The sequence below is a fragment of the Motacilla alba genome, chromosome 2, assembly GCF_015832195.1.
Source record: "Motacilla alba alba isolate MOTALB_02 chromosome 2, Motacilla_alba_V1.0_pri, whole genome shotgun sequence".
Classification (NCBI taxonomy): Eukaryota; Metazoa; Chordata; class Aves; order Passeriformes; family Motacillidae; genus Motacilla; species Motacilla alba.
Genome location: NC_052017.1, coordinates 79,707,481 through 79,726,049, shown reverse-complemented (window position 1 = coordinate 79,726,049; position 18,569 = coordinate 79,707,481). Strand labels below are relative to the sequence as shown.

Below are 18,569 nucleotides of genomic sequence, written 5' to 3'. Positions count from 1 at the left end.
TCCCCCTCCTGCCAAATCCAATAATGGATGGAGATTTTCCTTGGCCCTCCTTTTGTTGTTAATGTAGTTATATAAACACATTTTATTATCTTTCACAGCAGTTAACAGATTGAGTTCTAGTGAGCTTTTGCCTTTCTCATTTTCTCTCTGCATGACCAAATGACATCTTTGTAGTCTTCCTGAGTTGCCTACCTCTTCTTCCAAAGGTCATAAACTCTCCTTTTCCCCCTGAGTTCCAGCAAAAGCTCCCTCTTCAGCCAGGCTGGTCTTCTTCCCCATCAGCTCATCTTTTGGCATATAAGGATGGCCTACTACTGTGCCATTAAGATTTCCTTCTTTAACTGTGTCCAGCCTAGCAGGACCCCTTTTTTCTTAAGGACAGTTTCCCAAGGGAAAGTCTGATAAGATTTAAGTACAATCAGTATTTGTGATACATATTTAAACTACAGGAGAGCAAGTTAAGGCTGCAGGAGAGTGGATTAACTCTATTACGTACTCAGAGATCTTTATAATTTTTCTGTTACATTGTAGCACCATTGCTGTGTCACAAAGCTAAATAGTCAGATGAGTGTGGGTTTCTTGTAAAGGAGGAACTCCCAAAAAGAAACAACAGAAATTGCTCTCTTGGGGGTATCACTGACAATCTATCCCCAGTGTCTGCCTGTCAAACATCTGAAAAGTTGCTCCCATTTTCTAATCCTTAGACCACAGTATCTTAGGGAATACTTCAACCATTTTAGCTTCATAGTATTTAGCAATTCAAGATAATACTGTATAATATGGTCAATCTCCAAAACAAACAAAAAAAACATATAAAAATGCTGATTTATGAAACAGGATTAATGTGTTACACTACAGAGCAGAATTCAGTGTGGAACAAGTATTCAATAATACGTTATCTGGTAGTTTTTCCATTATAAAATAAATACCAGATAATGACAAGTCACATACAGAGCTATATTATTGCAAAATATTGGTATGATTAATTCAGCATTCTAAATCTATGCAATAATTACCTCTGAATTGGCTAAAAAAATTACAGTACAAACAACAGAAACGTCTACCTAGTCACCCTCCGTGAGGTAATTGCATGTTTGCTACCTGAGTTTTTCATATGAACTTACAAACAAAAATAGCAGGCAAGTGAAAGGAGAAGGGTTTTTTCTTCTTGAGATTTAAATTCAGTTGGCTTCCCATTTGCTTCTCCAAGTAAGTAGTCAAGTGTAGCACTACTACTGTGCTATACATCTCCATTTGGTCAGTCATCTATTACGACGCCAGTTCTAATTGACAAAGGAAATAGACCAAAACGTGCTTGAACGACCATTTAATTAGCTCCCATACCAATTATAAACAACACTTCACTCACCTTCGATCAACTGACAAAAGTAGTAATGATAAATTATAGAGTAAGTGTAAATAAAGTGTTTTTAATTAGTGTAATTAATCACTTCACACATTCTTCAACCTGCTTTGCTCATTTGAACAACAGTTGAAAGAAAAACACTGGCAAAACTCCTTTAATGTCCTTTAAACATTCATTTACAGAGGTAATAGGTTGAGGTGCCTCACATCCCATTGAGAGGAGCCACCTCCTAATGGTTAGTATATGCCTAATTAAGGATCTCAAATACCAAAAAGTCATCACTTACTTATTTCTTCTGCCTCCCAGGTCATTTAGTTTGAGTGCAAAATATCGATTCTTACCCTACAAGCCACTTTTTTGTTAGTTCATTAAAGTGTCTGTACTTTGACTAAGCAGTTGCCAACCCCTCCTAAAGCTGAGTTCTATTTGTTGCCCCATTTTGCAAAGGAATGGATAATTAAAAAAAAAAACCAGCATAACAAGAGAGAGTTTCTGATGGTAACCTGCTCGTGTCCTTCCACAGTATCTGGCATTAGAGAAGAGGTGATGCTAGTTAATGACAAGGTGGACAGACCTGTTCCTGGTGATACTAAATTCTTTGGCATCTCACTCGTACATCCTGTTTTCCAAGTCCTGCTCCCAGAATTAAACTGCTCCACCTAGAATGAGGAGTAAACTTTCCTTCCAAATCAGAAGGGTAAAGAACACTTATTTGTCTGTTTTAACACCCTCCATTGCACTATGTCCTATTTTTGAGGTCATCTGAAACATTCTTTGAAGAAACTCTCTCTTGCCATGATGATTTAGGATGGTTTTGGAAGTGGAGGAATTTAGTGAGCAGAAGGGAGGTCCTGCAAGTACCTATGTGGCAAAAAGCAGTGACAATGCCACATAGGTACAGACCTTCTCCATTTTCTAGTCTCCAGGGAAGTTGTGAGAAATGCAGAGGCACGGGGCAATAAGGAAAGTCCTTGGGAACTAGATGACAGAACTTTGTGGCAATCATAAAAAGAAGACATTATCTTAATTAGAAAAGGAAGAGATTTAACCAAGGCAAAACTTAAGATCTGCAGTTGGAAACACAACTTGTCAGCTGCAACTGGTCAAACAGATTCTGTAGCAAAAGAAGGATTTTCAAGGCCCCTGTTAGTCTGACCTTAAATAGAAGATAACAAGCAGCTCTCCTATAACAACATTAATAAGCATGGTAGCCATTCTCCCTCCAAATCTTAGACTAGAACTAGAATAGGTCTAGGAAAATAGTTCAACATCTACCTTCTAGGAGATATTAAATGTATCAGTAGCTTTATATTACAGGAAAAAATGCAAAGGCTGCAAAGGAATTCCATACCCTAGAAATGAAGAAAGTTGAAGGGCAAAAAAAGGCAGGGGGAGGCCAAGAAGGGGAACACCATCTGCATACTTAAAAGGAAGAAATAAATGGTAATACTTTAAATGCTTAATCACAAGCAGCTCCCTTGTTATGAACCAAACACATCTCTTTAGATGAGAGGCAGCAAATCTTAAATGGGTACACTGAAAACAAACCTGTTTTACAAAAAAGGAAAGTAATTTATATGCAATGCCATGCTCTATCAGCATTAAGAGGGCTATGTTCTACCTACAAATACAGAAAAGGTCTTTAGTACTGCTATAGAATGTATTCTTAGGTACTGGAAAATAGGATTTTGTGGAATGCATGCACAAGTGTGGAATAAGTTCATTTTCAACCAAGAATTCTACAACTGATATATATATGGAGAAATGATGCAAAAAAACTAGGCTGATACCATTATAGAATTGGAAAATACAAGGATATCCCTTCTAACTCTCCTTCTGACCTAATTACTATTGGAAAGAAAGATGAAAAACACTTCAACAGTAAGTGAACTGGAAATAGAAACTAGTTTCATTAGCTGATTATCTTATGCTTTTTACACAAGGTAACACTTCTGCCAATACTGTAAGAAGAAAACAGAAGCATATTCTAGGATTTGAAATAATAAATCTCTACTCCAAGGGATAGCAAAGCACCATAAATGTCCACAAGAAGTAGTGGAAAAGTATAAGACTTGAAGGGCATAGAAAAAAAAAAAAACGTTTGCATTCCATCCCAACAGTAAATATTTCTTTTTTTATTCCTGGAAGATTGTTTTTTTTAAACCTCATAGAATAAGATAACATAGCAAAGCTTAAGCATCCTGACATGATAGGGTAATGTCAGATTGTGTGTATTTTGCTTTTTATACCATCTCATGCATAGCATTACTCCAGATGTTTGTATGAAATGTAAAACCAGCCAGATCTTCTTTCATAAGCAATACCAGGTAATGTTTGACAGTAGGAAAAATCTGGAGTTCTATTACTAATGAGAGAAATTCCTGAATATGCTGCAGACCAGGACTGAAATACATGCAGTGAGCAAGAACAGATCTATACATATTTAAGCTCAGAATACAGAAGGTGGCCTTGTCTTTTTCTTCTGTTTGCTTGTTTTGGTTTTTAACAGAAAATCTATCCTCAATTGAGTTTAAAACCAAGGATAACCCTATTAATGCAGGTTTTTAATTGACCCCAAGATTAAAACAATTTTTTTTTGGTAGAAGATTAATCATATTTTATGAAATTATTTGCTAAACCCTGCAGATATCGAAATCATATGGTCTCTGAACAAGATAATTTTATCATTGGCCATTAGGACAATGAGCTTTATTGCAGCAATAGATAGACACAATACAAGAACAAGATGGGGAGCAAGGATGATAACTACATTACATTTCTGCATTAGAGAAGACAAAAAGAGGAAAAAGAGTATCCTCAAGCCTTTCTGATGCTGCTTGCTGCTTCTGTGACATTGTGCAACACTAGGAGTGGTAGAATACTTCACTGTAAGAGAAGCACATTCTCTATTAAGAGATCACCTGGAACCACAGGAGAACAGTACCTGAGTGGGGCTCCTTAATGAGATTCGATACATTTGTGAATGTGACCAGAAGAACAAATTTGTGTACAAGAGGAGGCACTGCATGTTGCAACACAGACAGGAAACTCCAACTCAGAAGGAACTGCCATGTTTTCATTTGAGAAACACTGGGTTTTGGCATTAAAAATTGTCATTTTTTAATTTGTGTTTTCATTATCAGTCTCCCACTTTTAAAGGAATAACTATATTTAAAATGTTGTGTGGGCTTTGTTTACAGGGAAAAAAAGGGCTGACTACATTAAGAACATATTTTGTATTATTAAATCCTAATTTTTTGAAGTGTTTTCTACCTGTGAAAACCAGCTGCGAGCATCAAGTGTTTCTAGTCACCCTCTGTGCCTAGCACAGCCTAAAATTGCTATCAACAGTGCTAAACTAATGTGTTCCCTTGTCATTACTAGGAAATAAAATCAGATGTTTATAGACATCCCACAAACATGATGCACATGGAAGCTAAATGCATTATTCAAAAAGAAAATGAACAGACAAATCTCCTCTGATAGACCTAAATTAGACTGCTGAAAAAAAAGTGCCCAACAGCTTCTGATTATAAAAGCCCATGAAACCCCTCATAGATATATGGATCTAATACAAAAGATATCAGCAGATCTATTACACTATTATGTTGTTCTATGAACTTAACTACTAGCACAAAACAGGTTTCCTCTTCTTGTGCAAAGCAGAAGTCCATTTTTTCCAGACCTTTGACAGGCTTAAATCCTGAATCTTTTCTGTCCACAAAAGAAAATGACTATTTGGTCTCTGAGGTGAGGCAGTTCAGAATGTGCTTAGCTCTGCCGCAGAAGTCAATTAAAAACTAAGTCAAAAAGGTCAAAATTTTATTACAATCTTTTTCATCTGCCAAAACCTCCTCTGCCATAAACCAGAAAGTATACCCTTCTGCTTTCTTTCTCTGTATCCACACAAATGTGCACCACTCTCTGCTCTCACACTGTCCTGAGAAAATGTATTTCTCCATTTATAAGGCCAGAATGGAAAAAATGGAAGCAGCTCCCTAATCTGCGTTACCACAGAAGTCACAAAAATCCTACTTGATTGAGAGCTGTGTAAACTGCATGTAGCACAACAGAAATCAAACCCAAATCCATACCTGCCAAAATTTTATCTTCCACATACATCATTTTACATAGGCCAACAAGCCAACTACCTCTTTTTCCAGGGCTGCCTCTCCACAATGCTTATGCTCACAAGCTGGCATCGGCAGATCCCAGAATTCTGTGGCTCTTGGCACTCTGGACTGAGCTGAGTGTGCAGGCACTGGCATTGCCACTGAGGCAGGAGCAGGGTGAGTGGTTTATCAGTCTGTCGTGGGGATGTGGGTGCATTTGTTTCCTGGCCCATACTACAGGCACAATATTTACTGATGTTCTTTTGCGCTGTAGGTTCGGATGCCAAAAGCCTTTCTTTGTTCTGCTCCTACAGATGCTACTATAAGTCACTGTCATTTCCTAACGAGTTTCAGTAGCTGCTTCCTGCAGTGGATGAGGAAACACCTGGTTGCATGTAAAGGATTTGTGTTTGACACAGACTAAGCATTACAAACTGATCATTACCTCCTATCCATCTTTGATATTGCCGCTAATTGTTTCTGCTGTCCTGGTCTTGACTCTCATCTTTCCATTTCCCCCCTCCACGTATGTCTTACCTGCTGTTACTGCTGGTTTTTTTTGGGGTTTTTTTTGCTTTTTTTTTTTGGTTTTTTTTTTTCTGTTCTGTACTAAAGCTAGATTGTGAGGGGTTGTTTTCCTTAGGCATGGATTTTAAGGCAGTTGCACAGCATTAAATGACACCAGATACCAAAATCACATTAATCATAGGACAAGTTCAGAGATACAATGTAATACTGTGCTATCAGTATGGAATTTATATACAAACACGTTTCATCTTGCAGATATAAGGAAACTCCAAGAAAATCCATGTTATAGGTCACAGCACATTAAAACAAAAATTCAGCCTGTAGGCTGCTTCGCAGAAATTGAGGGAAATTAGAAATTCATTAGTGGCAATGTTCTCATAGTGCTACCTCTGGATTCCCAACATGACACAGCAATGCACAATCTGGGTTTCCTTCTAGTTAATGGGAAAGCATGTGAAAAGTCAGGATAGCAAGGTCACTTATATGCAGAAAATGTGTGTGGGTTTTGGGGAGTTTTGATGGATTTTTTTTTTTTTTTGGCTTTGCGGATGAATGATCATCTGTTTTGGGGACAAGCACTAAGGCTTTATTGCGTGCCATGCAAAAAAATAGAAGATAAAGGAAAATGATAAAAGGAAAGACGGGAATTGAAACAAGAAAGGACGCAAAGGACAAGGATGTGGTAAGACAGAAAATGGGTGGTTTAGGGAAAGATGGTGCACTAAGAAAAGACAAGAGAGCATAGGAAGGGAGGAGGGTGGATGTTACAACGGTGTGAGTGTCTCCAGCTGGAGAACTTCCTGAGGAGAGGAAATGGCAAGAGGCAGCCTGCAGAAGTTTAGGTCCAACAATAAGGGCATGTACTGGGCTATCAGTTTTGAACAGCATTTCTGCCAGTGGCTTCTAGTGCTTTCCCCCTGGAAGCCTATAAACTCACCCAGGCATCTACCAATCTATAGAAGGCTGCAGAAGAATTGAGATGATTGAAGCTAAGCACAGGAGGGTGCCCACAGCAACTTCTGTGCCACCTCTGAGGAAATCAGGGAAAGCATAAACTGCTTCCCTGAACATTGATGGTTCATTCATGGTTCATTCAGCTTTCACCAAGTTTCCTGCTTGCAACAATCACACATGAACTTGAAGACAGGCAGCAAACCAAAGAGTAACAAGATAGCTGGACCTGAGTCCCTTCTGAAGTAGACACCAAAGTCTGTCAGGAATCCTGGTGGTAAAAGCCCATACTGTGACTCTGCTCCTGCCTTTGTTTTCCTACTTGCGTATGGGAAACAGCCAAAAAGGAAAACTTCACTCGTGCTCTTAAAGTAAGAACACGGACATGAATTTACCAGGATGGGATATGTCAGTCACAAAGATGTGCCTGTTATACCGTCTTGGTACCCAGAAAGGCAGAGGTGATGGAGTACTGCAGGACAGTGTTTGAGCTACATCTCTTCTTCTGGTGCTGTTCTCAATGCCTTAGAGCTCTGCCTGTGACAGAGAATGAAAATATTCAATAGAGTCCAAGCTAAGGGCACTTAGTGCTGATGGAGCATTTCCTGAGGCAGCACTGGCTGTAAACACTGAGGCTGAGATGTAAGAGATGGCTCTCAGCAGCACTAGATCCAGCTTCATTTCATCAAATCCTAATGTCTTAGTGGGGTGTAGCAATGAATCTACAGGAGCTTTTCATTATCAGCTATTTTGTAAAGACATTCATCTCCTGCTGAGTATTGCCCCTGGAAAGCAGGTCTCTGGTTGTGATCAGCCAGTGGCTATTACAACGTTAAATGACTTAATAGTTATTTCATGCTCACACTTAGGGTGACTAGGGCCAAAAAGGGGAGATGGGTAAAGGAAACAACATCTTATCCCCATTTCTAAGAAATCTACATATTTAAGACCTACTTTAAAAGACTGAATTTGACTCACAGTTGAGACGTTTCCTTTACAACTTTCTCTGTGAGAACACACAATGGACAAATGTAAAACCACCCTCTGAAAACTGGCGTCCCCCTTTCAGAGATTTACTCCATTACAAATTGCGCAAAGATGACTTTAAAACCCCAAAGTTTTGAAGCGAAGATTGGCCAAAGGCTTGTTTTAGAAGAGATGAATGGAGTAAAGAGAGGCATCCAAAATGTCCAACCATAAATATTTACCCTAAATATATTACAATACTGACAGATGTTTCCATAATAAATCAAAATTTCATCAGACTTCATACTCAGAGAGATTTATCTGGAGCTATGAATTGTTGAGTCAGACACTGCCAGGTTAGCATTAATGCAGCAGACAGAAAGATAGTGTACCCTGTGTTAGATACTTATGCCACTTCTACTCCTAAGACTCTGATCCTGAAATGAAGGAGGGGCATGCACGCTTCTATAGGTTTTTCAGCTCGGAAACATACTCAAAGAGCATATGATTTTAATAATGTGTATGTTTACCAGGAGATCCCACAAGAACACCTCTCTTGTGTGCATAAAGAATGACTAAACTGGATAGCCCTGGCTCTCAGAGCAGATAATGAAATGGAAATAACTTTATCTGTCAAAAACTGTGATGTCCACTGTTGCCAAATTTCATCTCATTGAGCATGTCCAGCCATCTGACAGGTGGCAATTTCACAAAGCAAGAGCTATGGGATGGAAAACACATAAACAGACATCCTTTTACACATTCATTGTGTAAACAGTGCCTTTTTGTTTCAATCTATTTTCAGTATCTATAATAAAATCAGCTGATAAAAGCTGAAAATCATACAGGTTGAACAAGGAGTGCCTTTTTCAAGCTGGGACATCTGCTTCCCACTGGGTAAGGAGGATCTCTCTTAGTACCAAAAATTGCTGGAACAAAAGTGAATTAAGAGAATAAATTAGGAGTTTAGCCTACCTTTTCAGCCTCATAATTAGACAGGGGTTTTAAGTGAAATCCACATCTGTCTAATGCAACATCTGTATATAATTTCATGTGGTAAAATGTTGTTGTAACATAATTCATTCTTCAGAGGGGAAAAATCCCAGCACCTAAATGGTACTGCTACATGTTTGTGCTACATTTGGGGCAAATAGTTTCAAATGACTAAAAGAGTTAATATATTGTGGGATTGAGACCAGAGTGGTAAGCCATTATTTTTCTACCTCAGAAGAACTTGGACACTCTTAATTGCCTGCATTTCTGTCAATATGTAGCATCTGTGAAGTGTATTATGAAATGGCCTTAGCCAAGAAGATGGCATTATTAAACCTGCATTGTATTTATTCCCTTATCAGTACTCTGAATTCTGCAATTAATCCTGAGCACCAGGACAACAGGGTCACAGTCACAAATAAAAATATGTATCCAGAAAATGTGGGGAAAAAAATTCATCTGGAGTACTGGCAATGTTGTGTGGGAAAAACTGCAATCCTAATAGAAACTGCTTGTTCTAAAAAAAATTACAAACTGAAATTAAAAATGAGCATTTAAAAATTATCAAGACAATGGGGAGAACTATGCAGAAAGTTTTCTGATCCATGTCAATGAGAGCTCTGTTCCTGCAGTCTGTACTGTTGATTTAGAGAGCAAGCAAGGAAGGTTGCCAAATGAAGTGATGAAGCCAAGTGAAAAATAATGAAATTATTGTGTTTCACTTAGAAACATAAACACCGAAAGCTTCATAAATCTGCCCAATAATCCTTTAAAGACCAGTCCTATGGTCATTTTGTGGAGGCTGAAGCAAAGGAAAAAGGATGGAAGATTTAAGAATAGATAACTTAAATAAAAATTAGAGACTTCTGTATTAGCAGACATTTGAGCCTGTGGTTTAAGCTAGGAAGAAAGTACCAATGGATTTGCTCAGTAATCTTAGAAGTCTGCTAACCCTCCTTTTGCTAATGGCATGACAGAAGGAAAAACCACTGCCTGTCTCCACCGCTGTAGACTGCAAGGATGCAGTGCATTCTGTAAAGACTCAGTGAGCTTCAGCTAATTATGTTGAAATTGTTTTGATGACAGTGTCATGTCAATCCTCTAATGTGGCACGCTAGTGACCCACAGGAATAGGGGGACAGAGAAACTAATAGAAGGGAAAGAAATATAGAACCAACTTTTCCTCTTGTTCCACTTTTACCTTACACTACCCATCTGTAAACTGCAATTTTGCAAACATCATCAGGAAAAGGTAGTTTGGTCTTAACAACTGCTTAGAGGACTCCAGTTTCTCTGTCACAGAGGACTGACATCTGGAGGCCTCAGGCAGTTCATCAGGACCTTTCCCACTCATCTGCAGGCCAGACTGCAACCTTATTAAACCTTAATGACAAATGTCCTCAGCAACCAATCTTCTTAACTCAGACAGCTGTATATCTGTGTTTGCTCTCCTTCCTTCCATGCAGTTTTCCACCTTTTCAATTGTTCTTACATATAATGTGAGTGGAAAAAAGGAAAAAAAACAAAACAAAACCAAAAAAGGACGTGCACTGACAAGGTAGTAAAAGGAATGGATGTGAAGTAGTTGTGTGATTTTGAGATAGTGGTGCAGTGATGGGAAGGGGAGGAAATAATGTCTTGCTTCTTTTAGCCTGCATTTTTCCAAGATTTCTAGTCAGAAATATTAACTTATCGTCTCCACAGTGCATACTCAGCCCTCATAAAATTTATTTTCACATGCCTTTCCTCACGAGATTAAACCACTCTGCCATGAAAACACCTTTTCTGAGCTACATGCACTGTTCAGTATTGCTGTGTCTCTTGAAACATCACTAATGAGATAACTCTGCTCTGAACTAAATTTTGTTCCTCTGCATGTTTCCTCACCCAGTGATTTCAGGTCCTGCATTTACTGTGCATTCCCATTCCTCTTCCATGACTCATTTCCAGCATCTTATATATGATTACATTGGCTCTCACACCACTGGTCTTTCCCCTGACCCTATTTAAGGTGACAGTTACTATCTTTATTTATGCAAAAGCAGTACTTTTGAGTTCCTGTTAGAAAAAGATAATGGCAGAAGGAAAGAATGTTTTCAGAGAGGTGCAGCCAGGCAAGCTGGGTGTTACAGCAATGTAGAGCAGGGAGGAAGATGGATTGAGTACCCTCAGGGTGTCCCCTGGACCCTCTGTACCTGATGTCTACTGACACTAGCACTGTATGTGCCCTCCCTCGGGGACTGAGGGGATGTGTGGACCACTGTTGTTCTGCTGATGATCCCCAGGAACACCCAGGACAGGCCGAATGCTCCTCTGAGGCCAGAAAACTATGACATGTTTGATGTAAACTGGAGTGACATGGTCTTGACAGATCTAGAGCTACACAGAGATAATGAGGAATCACTGCAGCATGGGGAACTGGACCATGGAGATGCAGGCTCCAGTCAGATGCAGTTTCTTGTGCAATTCTGGAAGTTTCCTGACTCTTAGTCTGCCGGCTGCAGCTGGAAGCACATGGTATGAGGAGGACAACTAACACTGAGTTGGGACAGAAGAAAGAGGTGGGGGACAGGGCAGGAGCTCCCCTTGGTTGCACATAACCTCATCTCAGGGTCAGCTCCACCACAGAAGCTTGTATGAGAGCTTGCAGCAGTTGTGAATCTGCCTGCCTGATAATAATTACTTTAAAACCAGTGATCACTTTGCTTTCACTTCACCAAATAAAGAAGTCTTATATACTTAAGGATTTTTACATTTGCTGATTCACACTCCGTAAAGATAATTAGCGAGCATCTCTATTAGCAATACAGAGCCCCTCCTGTGTAAGCCCCTTTCATGTGACTTGTCCCATTAGCCTTTTTTTCATGGCTTTTATTTGCTACTAAAGGAACAGCACATGTGAAGTGATGTTTGGGATTTAGAGTATTGTAACAGCTCACTGCTATGTGACAACTTTTTAAAACTAAGTCTGAGAAAATCAGAGTGCGTGAAACCAAATAGTAAAGATTCTGAGTAGAGACACACTAATCCTCTACAAAGACAGGGCTACTGATAGATTAAGTCATTAGACTAGATGCACACAGTTCAGAAAAGGAAGCTGTGGCCACATCACTGGCCAGGCTTTCATATGATGATTTCAAAAAATCTGCTTCAAATGCATGGCAGGCAGGAAATGCTCTCCTCAGAGTCAGTCTTGTTACCTAAAATGCAGTTTTGCAGTCAAACTGCAGAGAAGTAAACACAAGAAAAATTGTCAAACTGGGAGCTCAAAAGTTAGAAAATGCCAGACTAAGTTTTCTTTTCTGAGTCATCGCTCTTCACCTCCTTCCTTGCCTTACGGCCAGTGCACACAATGCAAAATGGTTCTGTCTTTTTTACTGCATCACATCAGGTTTCCATTGAAAAATGTTCAATACAAAGAAAAAAAAAAAGCACCCTAGTGGATAATTCTACAGCACTCAACGTTTACTTCAGATATATCACAAATGGTGATTTTTTGAATACCTGTAAAGTGAAACATTTATATAGATCTCACTTCCTATTTCAAAATTGAAAGGATTAAGAACTGAAGTGTCTAGGAAATGCAAATACTGTGTTTGAGACATTACAAAGTGAGCTTTAAACTTCCTCTTTGTATCATGCTTCAAATATTTGAGACTGTGCTCTCACTGTGTTCTGTTACAACCGTTTGTTCTCAGCACAACTAACTGGGAACACCTAAAACTATGTATCAGCAGAAAATACTTGGAACAATTTCACAACTCTAATAGGAAAGCTTTAGGACACAAAGGAGGGACACAATAACATTTTAAGTAAATATGAGACTTTTGTTTTCATTGTGTATGTGTGTTCTACTTGTTGCTTACAGAAGTCAGACGCATTCTCCCCTCTAGTGTGCTACTGCAATTTGAGCCTCAACTTGGGGTAAATGAGGCATGGACAGAAAATGTACAAAATAGGGCATTATAGTAATTGTTTTCTACGGCATTGATAAGAAATTCCAATTATGCTGTACGGACAACCTTGACTTTTGTACTTTTGACTTTTAAAACAGTAACATTTTACCTGTCTGATGTGCTTGTAACATTTTACTCGAAATTCAAAAAAGTCCCTCAAACCAGAAAAAAAAAATCCAGTATATGACATCCTAATTGTTTTTATGAGTGATTAGCAGAGCTGCAACTGTTAGCTTTGGCATATAGATCTGATTCTTAATTAAACCCATAAATGGCAAATAGCAATCTAGTTTTATTACAAGCTGAGCCCAGAGCAGAGGAATAAGGGCACTGTGACAAAAGGCTTTATAAATACTTCCTGACAATGCAGAAGATCAAGCATGCAGCCGTGTGTGGAAGCCTGCTTCTCTGTGAGCACACGCACCTGCCTGTTCTCTCCAAACCTATGCTTCTTAGGGACAGCTACTTTCCTGTCCATAATTATACCACTTTTCCTTTTCTTGGCTGTCATTCTCATTACCCTGTTGTTCCCTTTCTTTGCACCTAGCTCTTGCTCCCACAAACAAATCGTCCAGCCCAGCAAACTCAGCTTTCAACATTCTGTATGGACCTCCTGCTTCAACAAACCTCAGTTCCTCCTCTTCTCCATCACCGTTTTACATTTGCCCATGTTCTTTATTCTTCTTTCTACCTACCTGCATTCCTATTTGTCTTTTAGCTTATTGTGATGCTCCCCAGAAATGTCTTGAGTATTAGTTTCCTTCACGTACAGACTTCATTCCATGTACCATCTTCATCATTCTCCAATATATTTTTTCTTAGTTTCCATCTCTTCAGCCAGTTTTTGGCAGTTCTCCATACAAGTTGGCCACACTCTGCTCTCAATCTCCTCTATTGTCATCTACCCAGTTTCATTTTTTATAATAATATCACATTTTGAATGCAATCCTTATCATGCTAGTCTGTTTTGTTTCTCCTCACCTCCAAATGAAGACGAAAACAAGGGCTTACATTGTTTCATCATTTTCCCCATTTTGTTCAGATCAAGCAACATTTTAACAGATGTCAATCATACAGACTGTGTTCAGATTAAGCAAAACTATAACAAAAGTGTTAGGACACTGTTGGCCCAGAAATCTTGTGCACATGAAAAATGAAAAGTTTTCTACTGTCCCAGGATTGTCAGCTTGGATTTGACAGCAAGCCTTGTTTTAAAATAATGCAAAGTGTTCTGGCAAATTAAAATTCTGTATCCAATGTGCAATATCTTCCTTCTGTCACCTGATGACCATATTGCAGGTGATGACTTGTCATTGCTAGAGATGCTTTGAAGAAGGTGGCTGTCACAGTTCATCAGCCTTTTCAGATGAAGGGGAGATTTTCCCTTTTGATATCAAGAAAGCTGAATTTGGGCAGCCACCTCCAAAGATGTGACTCAGTCAGAAGGTACTGGATAGCAGGAATCAACTGAGCAAGAGGTAAGGAGATGTAGAGGAATACTAAAAAAAAGCAAAGCCAATGTCAGGAGCTGCAGAGGCAGGGAAGTGAATGTGGGATTATATTGTGGCAGATGGGGACAGAATATGAGATAAAAGCCTGAGAAAAAAGACAGGGAATTAACCTTCTTTTTCAACATATAGTGCTACATCTGTTAACAGACCAGTTAACATGCTGGAAAATGGTCTCAGTGTGACTCATGAGCACAACTGTTGGTAGACATCTGCTCTACAAACACATGGAGTGGCATGTCCCTTGATCACTTTTGCTGCTGTGTAGCCTTGATTCACTTCCCCAGTGGCTGTTTCTAGCCAACAATCCATCCACTCACTGCACAGTTCTGCAAACAGAATAGCTGGTAAGTGACCAGTGACCCAACCTTGGAGAAAAGACTTCATCTTTCTTGCTCCAGCTGCTGTTCTGTGCATCAGCTTTAAGTGCACTTATTCCTGTATGTGTATCCACAAGAAAATTTTAGTCGTAAGGAGTTACCAGCTACCTGGCCAAGTGGTTACAATCACACATCAGACTTCCTCACAGCCACCCAGTATGTTTCATTTTATTACCTTTGGATACTGAAAAATTGCTGTTTGAATGTTGTTTTTATGGTGGTGATGCTGAAATTTTGTAACATGACCTTATAGTATAATACAGCAACATTGCACTTAGAAAATATTTTCCTTAAAATACATTTCATGTGCTTGTTTTTCCCCAAAAAACTAGCAGCACTTAAAGACATGCATTCAGTTTTAAAGCAAGAAATTTTTGACTTCTAGAAAATATATTTCTAGCAACTTACTTTCACTGGCTGAATAGTCCTGTGGATCGAGTATCCCTGATTCCTGCAGTGATCTAATACAGGAGTCCACCAGCTCCAGACCAGTGGTGAGTTCATCTTCTATATCCTTCTGACCATCTGTAATAAAATTAACAACATAAAAACGTAAAAGAAGGCCAAAAAGGTAAAACTATATACAAGACAAAAGCTAAAACCAGTTATATGTGTCTAAGCATTCACAGCTCATCAGCTGAAGGAATGGAGGCCACACATTCCCAGGACACTGGCCATACTGAAAATTGTGTCATCCTTTGAAAGTAAGGCCTTGGATTAATAAAAGTAAAATGAGAATATTTAGGTCTACTAGTAAAAAAAGCCAGAGACTCATTTAGCAATGCTCCTTCTCAAAAGTCTACTTAGTTTCAGTGTACTTTTTGTCAATCCTAAAAACTTTTGCCAAATCTTGTCACTTTTTAAGTACAGTTTTCACACACTAGCAATGAGAAAAAACACACAAAAACCCCAACAAAAACCTCCACACACATCAATGTGCTTTCCCCCCCTCATCTTCTTTAGGTAAAAAATGATCTTTCTGGGAGAGAATGTCAGTAATACATATATGTAGATAGGTACATTACCTTGTGTTTGCCAGTGAAACTGCTCTTCTGTTGAACTGGAAAGAGAAAGAAAAAAGTGATCATTTTTAATTAAATTGTTTTGCAGTGTGCCATGAATATTCAGATATAAATCTATTCTGAAGGAACTGATTTAAGAGAAGAACACACTTAAGAATAAAAAAATGTATTTAGAATACATAATTTTATATGTATTTTTAATTAATGACTTGTACATCATTCACTCAGCTGGAGGGAAGCATTGTTATTTCTTTATCAAGTAATTTGAATCATGCATATAGAAATTGGCCTCTTGGTCTTGATATACAAACTACACTATTTCAAAAAAATATTAGCACTCTTCAACTTTTTGGATCCTTCCATTTGCCTGATTCTCCATGTTTATCAAGAAAATTATAAATTACTTTCTCAAGTGAATAGTTACATGTGATTTCTGAAAGAAATTATGAGTCCTGGTTCTACTGATCATTATGTGCATTTTTAAATTATTCAAATGTGCAGCCACGTTAATTCAATTGGCCTACACAGGAGAGTAAATTTAGATGTGTTTGTGCTTCTATGTACAAGCACTTAAGCAACAGAAGGTCTTAATTCTAAAATAATGAGCATGCACACCAGAGGATGGGTTAGGTAGGGTTTTTCTTTCCCAATAAAATGAAAGATACATTCAAATGAATGATAAAATAAATTGTATATTCAATTAGGCAATGACTACACTTTCCTCCAAGGCATGCTCTGTTTATGCTTCAATATAGGTCTTTCTCCCATGACAAGGATACAAAAAGGATTGAAGTTACTCAGTACTACCCATTCTTTTGCTAACAGTGAACTGATTATTATACCCATGACTGAAAGATTTTTCTGTACATTTTTGTAAGATACCTATCGGGGAGAACAACATAATTTTTTGCATCCCTAAGTTGAAAACAAAACAAAAACCAACAAAAAACCAACAAAGACTGAAATTATTTTAACTTTTCCAACAATTACATTTATTTTTTCATTTATTTTCTGCTGTTGAGACTAAATGCTCTTTTGGATGAATAAAAGGATTTAAATCTCTAAATTGTTTTCCTTTTCCCCAGCAGATGCTGGATCACTTATGAATATGTCAGTATACCTCCTACTATCTATGTTCTGAACAATAGCAATGTAAATGAAATTAAATGCTTCCTTCTGGAGGTCTATTTTTACAGCAAAGAACTTGTGTAAATTATTTACCAGATTTGATAGTGTTAAAAAAAAAAAGAATTATTGTCTAACTTACATAAAAATAGTTCTAAAAGGACTTTTAATTTCTACCTGGCATCATAAATGTTAACATGGCAAGTTCAAATCTGTACATTATCATAAATTTTCTAATAACTACGGTCTATGGTTTATATTGACTCACAGTAGTGAGATTTTATAGATTAAGAAGCCAGTCCTTTGATGAGATAGTGAACTTAAATTCTTGCATTCAAGGCCACTAAAATTAACAGTATTGAAGATAAGTGTTGCCAGAGTCCTCAGACAAACAATAGTAACTGCCAAGTGTTGAACTGGACGAAATTACTTTAATTTAAATTACCTTTGAAATGAAGTCCTAGTGGTGACTAGGGACAGTGACTCTCTTTGAAATAACACTTTTTCCAATTTTACATTCCTTTTGTCTGATTTTCAGATGTACTAAATAACTGCAGTTTCATCTGACACACTAGGACTTGAGAACAATCTTCCTTTCTGTAACTAGCACAATCCATAGTAAGTAATGTACTACTTTCCAATCTAGATTTCCTCTTCCAGTATCTAGATTTCTTTGTGATAGATATCACCTCACCAGCCAGAAAAAAAATGTAATATCTCAGTTGGCATTCTTGCTGGTGTAATGAATTACTAGATGTTGCTGGCAAGAACACAATGTAAAAGACTATGCCACCTCATCAAAATAAGTGAGAAAAGAAAATCAAGTCATGCATAAAGAGTGAATTACCACTTCCAGGAATTCCAGCTTAGCCCTTTTTAAGTAGCAAACTTGTACGAAATGTAACAAAGGTCATTATGTTCAATTAATCACTTGTGGTTGATTCCTAGTAATCCCCAATATCACTTGTCTGACTTCCACAGAAACATTGTACGTATCGTATTAAACTCAGGATCACAATGAATTTTCACTACATTTTGACCTTTCCAACTTTAGTCATGCTTCTTCTCATCAGTATTGTAATGGTCTTTCAATAAATAATGTAGCTTTTAGAGTAATGATTGCAGATCCACCACCAGAATTTTTATCCTAATGCTACCTTCTTATTCAACACGTAGAACATGAACCTGAGCAGGGCAGTGGTGAGTCCCCATCCCTGGAGGTATTTTAAAACGTGTAGATGCGACACCTGGGGACATGCTTTAGTGGGGCACTTGGCAGTGCTGGGTTAATGCTTGGACTCGATGGTCACAAAGGTCTTTTCCAACATAAAGATTCTATGATTCCCTATTAAAGTTGTATTTGCTCCTACAAAGATATCAGTATATTCTGGTATGGAAAGAGTGCTGTTTCCCTTAGTTAAATTCATGTTCTTTAGCTTTTTAACAATCCAGTATAGCTGGATATTGAAGCTGCCATTTCTTGGTTGCAATCCAACGCCAGAGCCTTGCAAACAAACATTTAAAGGGTTTCACTAGAAAACTTTATTAGAATTTGCCATAGTTTTAATCTGAATACTCTTTATTTTTCCTTTTTCCCTTTTTTAAACTGAGCTTCCCCTGCTTTTGGCCTGAAAAAGATTCCTGACTGAAGCAACCTGACTT

At 38.1% G+C, this 18,569-nt stretch overlaps 1 protein-coding gene across 8 annotated transcripts in view; it reads right to left on the bottom strand.

Moving 5' to 3' along the window:
• CTNND2 (catenin delta 2) overlaps positions 1 to 18,569 on the bottom strand; it is a 640,288-nt gene that overhangs the window by 290,305 nt on the left and 331,414 nt on the right. For all 8 annotated transcript variants that reach the window (XM_038129852.1, XM_038129853.1, XM_038129848.1 and 5 more), the window contains 2 exons: positions 15,786 to 15,820; positions 15,169 to 15,285 (listed from right to left, as the gene is read on the bottom strand). In XM_038129852.1, the coding sequence (XP_037985780.1) occupies positions 15,169 to 15,285; positions 15,786 to 15,820 (152 nt within the window). The remainder of the gene's footprint in view (positions 1 to 15,168; positions 15,286 to 15,785; positions 15,821 to 18,569) is intronic.